The sequence below is a fragment of the Muntiacus reevesi genome, chromosome 4 (genome assembly GCF_963930625.1).
Source record: "Muntiacus reevesi chromosome 4, mMunRee1.1, whole genome shotgun sequence".
Taxonomy (NCBI): Eukaryota; Metazoa; Chordata; class Mammalia; order Artiodactyla; family Cervidae; genus Muntiacus; species Muntiacus reevesi.
The window spans coordinates 62,263,276-62,267,474 of record NC_089252.1 but is presented as its reverse complement, the minus strand read 5'-3'; the positions used below and the strand labels follow the sequence as shown (position 1 = coordinate 62,267,474).

At 43.4% G+C, this 4,199-nt stretch overlaps 1 protein-coding gene across 1 annotated transcript; it reads left to right on the top strand.

Annotated features, from left to right (window-relative positions):
- The first annotated feature begins 1,613 nt into the window (after nt 1-1,613).
- On the top strand, nt 1,614-3,303 carry LOC136167719 (endogenous retrovirus group K member 13-1 Env polyprotein-like). Its single transcript, XM_065935226.1, has one exon. The coding sequence runs from the start codon at nt 1,647-1,649 to the stop codon at nt 3,192-3,194; it is 1,548 nt and encodes a 515-aa protein (XP_065791298.1). The 5' UTR covers nt 1,614-1,646; the 3' UTR covers nt 3,195-3,303.
- The last annotated feature ends 896 nt before the right edge of the window (nt 3,304-4,199 follow it).

Sequence of the window (4,199 nt, the reverse complement as noted above, 5' to 3'; positions counted from 1 at the left end):
AGGGAGGGATCCCCACTTTATCTGTATTCCTTTTTCAACTGAACAGCAACTATGGCTCTCTCAATTTTCTGATGATTGGGCAATTGCGCTTGCACAGTATGCAGGGGAGATTAAACAACATTATCCTGCTAATAAATTGTTACAATTTGCACAGCTGCATCAGTTTATTTTTCCAAAAGTCGTGCAGCAATGCCCTTTAGAAAAGGGGATAACTGTCTTTACTGATGGATCTTCCAATGGCATGGCCAGTTTGGTGATTGAAAATGAATCTTATTATTGTCAAACCTCATATTCATCAGCTCAAGAAGTAGAGCTTTTTGCAGTACTCCAAGCTCTGCAACGTGTTCCTCAAAGTTTTAATTTATACTCTGATAGTCATTATGTTGTCAGAGCTCTCTCAGTCATTGAAACAGTACCCCTCATTGGAGCTGCAAAGCCCTCTATTCAAACCTTGTTTTTGAAAATTCAGAATCTCATTCGAGCCCGAACTCATCCTTGCTTTTTTGGGCACATACGTGCTCACACTGCCCTTCCTGGACCTTTAACGGCCGGGAATGCTCTGGCAGATGAAGCCACCCGTATGGTATGTTATTCTTCCTTAACCCCTATCTCTGCGGCACAGGCCTCTCATGCAATACACCATCAGAATAGCAATTCTTTACGGCTGCAATTTGGAATTTCCCGAGAGGCCGCTCGTCAAATTGTAAAAACTTGTCCTACCTGCCCGCAGTTTTTTGTTCTTCCCACTTATGGAGTCAATCCTCGGGGTTTACTCCCCAACGATTTGTGGCAAATGGATGTTACACATATTTCTGATTTTGGAAAATTGAAATATGTGCATGTTACTGTTGATACCTTTTCTGGTTTCCTCATGGCCACACTTCAACCTGGAGAGGCTAGTAAGCATTGTATTCAGCATTGCTTACGGAGCTTTTCTGCTATGGGCCTACCTAAATGCATCAAAACAGACAATGGCCCTGGATATACTGGTCGCAATTTTCAAGCCTTCTGTGCCCAATTACAAATTGTGCATAAGACTGGTATTCCATATAATCCACAGGGCCAAGGAATTGTTGAGCGGGCACATCAAACCCTTCAGCACCAATTGAAAAAATTAAAAAGGGGGAGTTTGTATACTATTACTCCTAACAATCTCCTCAGCCATGCCTTATTCATTTTGAATTTTCTAAGTCTTGACCGGGATGGCAAATCAGCAGCTCAACGTTTTTGGCACTATGACAATAAAAAGGCTCGGCCATTAGTCAGGTGGAAAGACCCGCTGGAAGGCAGATGGCATGGGCCGGATCCAGTTCTAACATGGGGGAGAGGTCATGTTTGTGTTTTCCCGCAGAATGCCGAAGCGCCGCGCTGGCTCCCGGAAAGGCTGGTACGCACGGCGGAGGAGGTCACTGGTGGAGCGAATGAGACAGCTCACAATCCAGGAGACAGCCCCGCTGCCGACAGCTCAGCAGATACAGGCCCTGTTACAGATGGCATGTGAGAATGCTCCAAACCCTTCCCCCGCCTCTCCTACTAATATATTAATTTCTTTATTACTCCTTTTAAACCAGATAAGTTCCATGAATGCTGATGTCTTCTGGGCATATGTTCCTGATCCCCCTCTTTTGCAGCCTGTCGGATGGGAAATGAGTTCTGTTCCTGTGTATGTGAATGACACAGTACTTTTGGGGGGGTTTTCTGATAAACATATTTTTCCGCAGAATGCCAACATTTCTTATACTGGATCCTCTTCACAATTACCAATGTGCTTTTTCCGAAATCATAATGTTTCAGGATGTCTTACTGTTACAGATGCACAATACTTTGGTTATGATTACGACCATGACCGCCGTAATTGGATAGTGGATATTCCTAGCATTACGAGATCCACAGGATTTGCACGACGAGTCAATGGAACCGGACCTAAAGACATTCCATTTTGTGGCCTGGGGGTAGAAGGACGATATATAGCTGTGCCATGGAAACTTTGTAGAGATGAGACTGCTACTGTATATTCTATTACTAATGACACACATTCCCTTTGGGACTGGTCGCCAGACTCCAACAGGAACCCCGGAAGGGAAGGCAGCAGACAACTTGCAGCCAGAATTTGGAATCTTGGCGGTTCCACGGTGTATCAGACTGAAATATGGAAGCTGTTGGCTGCTTTCGGAACAGATGGGACCCGTTTGCGGACCGGAGGGAAGACCAAAGGAGTACTATCCTGGAGAGCATATTGGTGGAATGAGACTTGGAGATTTCCTCGGGCCTGTGTACCCTATCCCTTTATGATCCTTGTTGGCTTTGTGACTCTTTCTAAAAATGCTAGCCTATATCATGTTCATTGTTTTAATTGTACCCTGACTAATTGTATAAGAGGTATGGAAAATAATTCTGGGGCTTTGATAGTCAAACAACCGCCCTTCGTCATGATGCCTGTGAACCTTACTGAACCTTGGTATGAGGAGTCAGGGCTTGAGCTATGGAATAAGGTGCGTACAGCCCTTGCTAGGCCACGAAGGGGAATAGGATTAATAATTCTGGGAGTAGTAACTCTTATAACTTTGATTGCTTCTGCTGTTACTGCTTCTGTATCTTTAGCTCAATCTGTGCATACTGCTAATATTGTAGATGATTTGGCAAAGAACACTTCAAAAGCCTTAGGAGTTCAAGAAGATATAGATAGAAAATTAGAGGATAGGCTAAATGCGCTTTATGATGCAGTAAGATTTTTGGGAGAAGAAGTGCAAGGGTTAAAGCTGAGAACAAAAATTAGATGTCATGCTAATTATCGTTGGATCTGTGTAACTCCAAAAATTTATAATAATACTGAGACCCCTTGGAATAAGATAAAATTACATTTAGATGGTATTTGGTATAATGAAAACATTTCCTTGGATCTATTACAACTTCATCAGGAAATTCTTGATATAGAAAATGCTCCTCGGGCTAGTATGGATTTGGCAAAAAATGCTGAAGAGTTTGTTAACAGTTTGTTTTCCAATTTTCCCTCGATTACCTCACTTTGGCATCTTTTTTCAGGGGTCGTGGCTGTGCTCCTAGTGTTTGCGCTTTTTGTGTGCATTGCTCCTTGTATCATAAAGAAATTCATTACAGAGTTGTGGGACATCAAGGCTGTCCTACACAGTAATTACTTACGCCAAAAGAATCAGGCGTGCCCTTTTACTAAATAAAAGAGGGGGAGCTGCGGGGAGCGGCTTGGAAGAGCTGACTCTGGGAGCTGCCTTGATTGATTATCAAGGGTCTCTTTAGAGACATAGCTCTCTGTCCCGCCACCCCTCTGAATTTACTATCCAAAGTTAAACAGAACACTAATAAGCCTTGAATGCACACAAGACGCAGACAGACAGCCTTTTTACGATTACCCCTAATATAAATCAGGATGCCATTCCTGTGCTCTGGCGCCTAGTGAGAGTTCTAATTACTGTTATCTTAAGATGATGTACATGGGGAAGAATTTTCTTTGTGATGCCTCCTTCTTGGTTTAAGTATAAATGAAGCTTAGAGAAATAAAGGAGCATCGTTGACTGCAGCGATCCTCTCGACCCCATCTGTCCTGTCTCTTTATTTCTTAGCCTAAAGGAACGCGTCGTGTTGCTCGCTGAAATCTCCCGGCTGGTCCGGCAGTTTTGCACAATAGGACATGCTCTGCGGGCTTCTTTCTCTTGATACCCCCAGGAGCAGATGTGGAAGTGTTACACATTTGAAAATCCTTTGTTTTATCTGTTCAAATTAGAGAACAGATGCCTTCATACAGCACAGTTGTGATGGAAAACAGAAAAATGTGAGCACACAAGATCTTGGTAGGTTGGGAAGCTGAGAAAAATCCCAAGGTGAAAGAACAGGTCGGGGCAAGTGGGGACGGGGAGGATGTTTCTTCTCAGATGAATGCTTCACAATTTGTCAGAAAAAAAGGAAATCTCGCGGTAGTTTCTGGTTCCCTTGTTTCAGAAACTGTAAATGCTAAGTGTTGGGAGAACATTCAGTTACAAGGGCTGGGTTTGGGGCTTGTGCTAATTTTAGCAAAAGTCTTTTTTTTTCTCCTTGTCTCTCCCCTTCTTTTTCCTACTCAAGCTCTGACTGCTGATAGAGTTTCTAACTTTCGACTCTGAATGACATACTCTTCTCCAGAAGCTGCCCCACGGTGTGTGGTGAAATTCCCCGGAGTTCACCCAAGC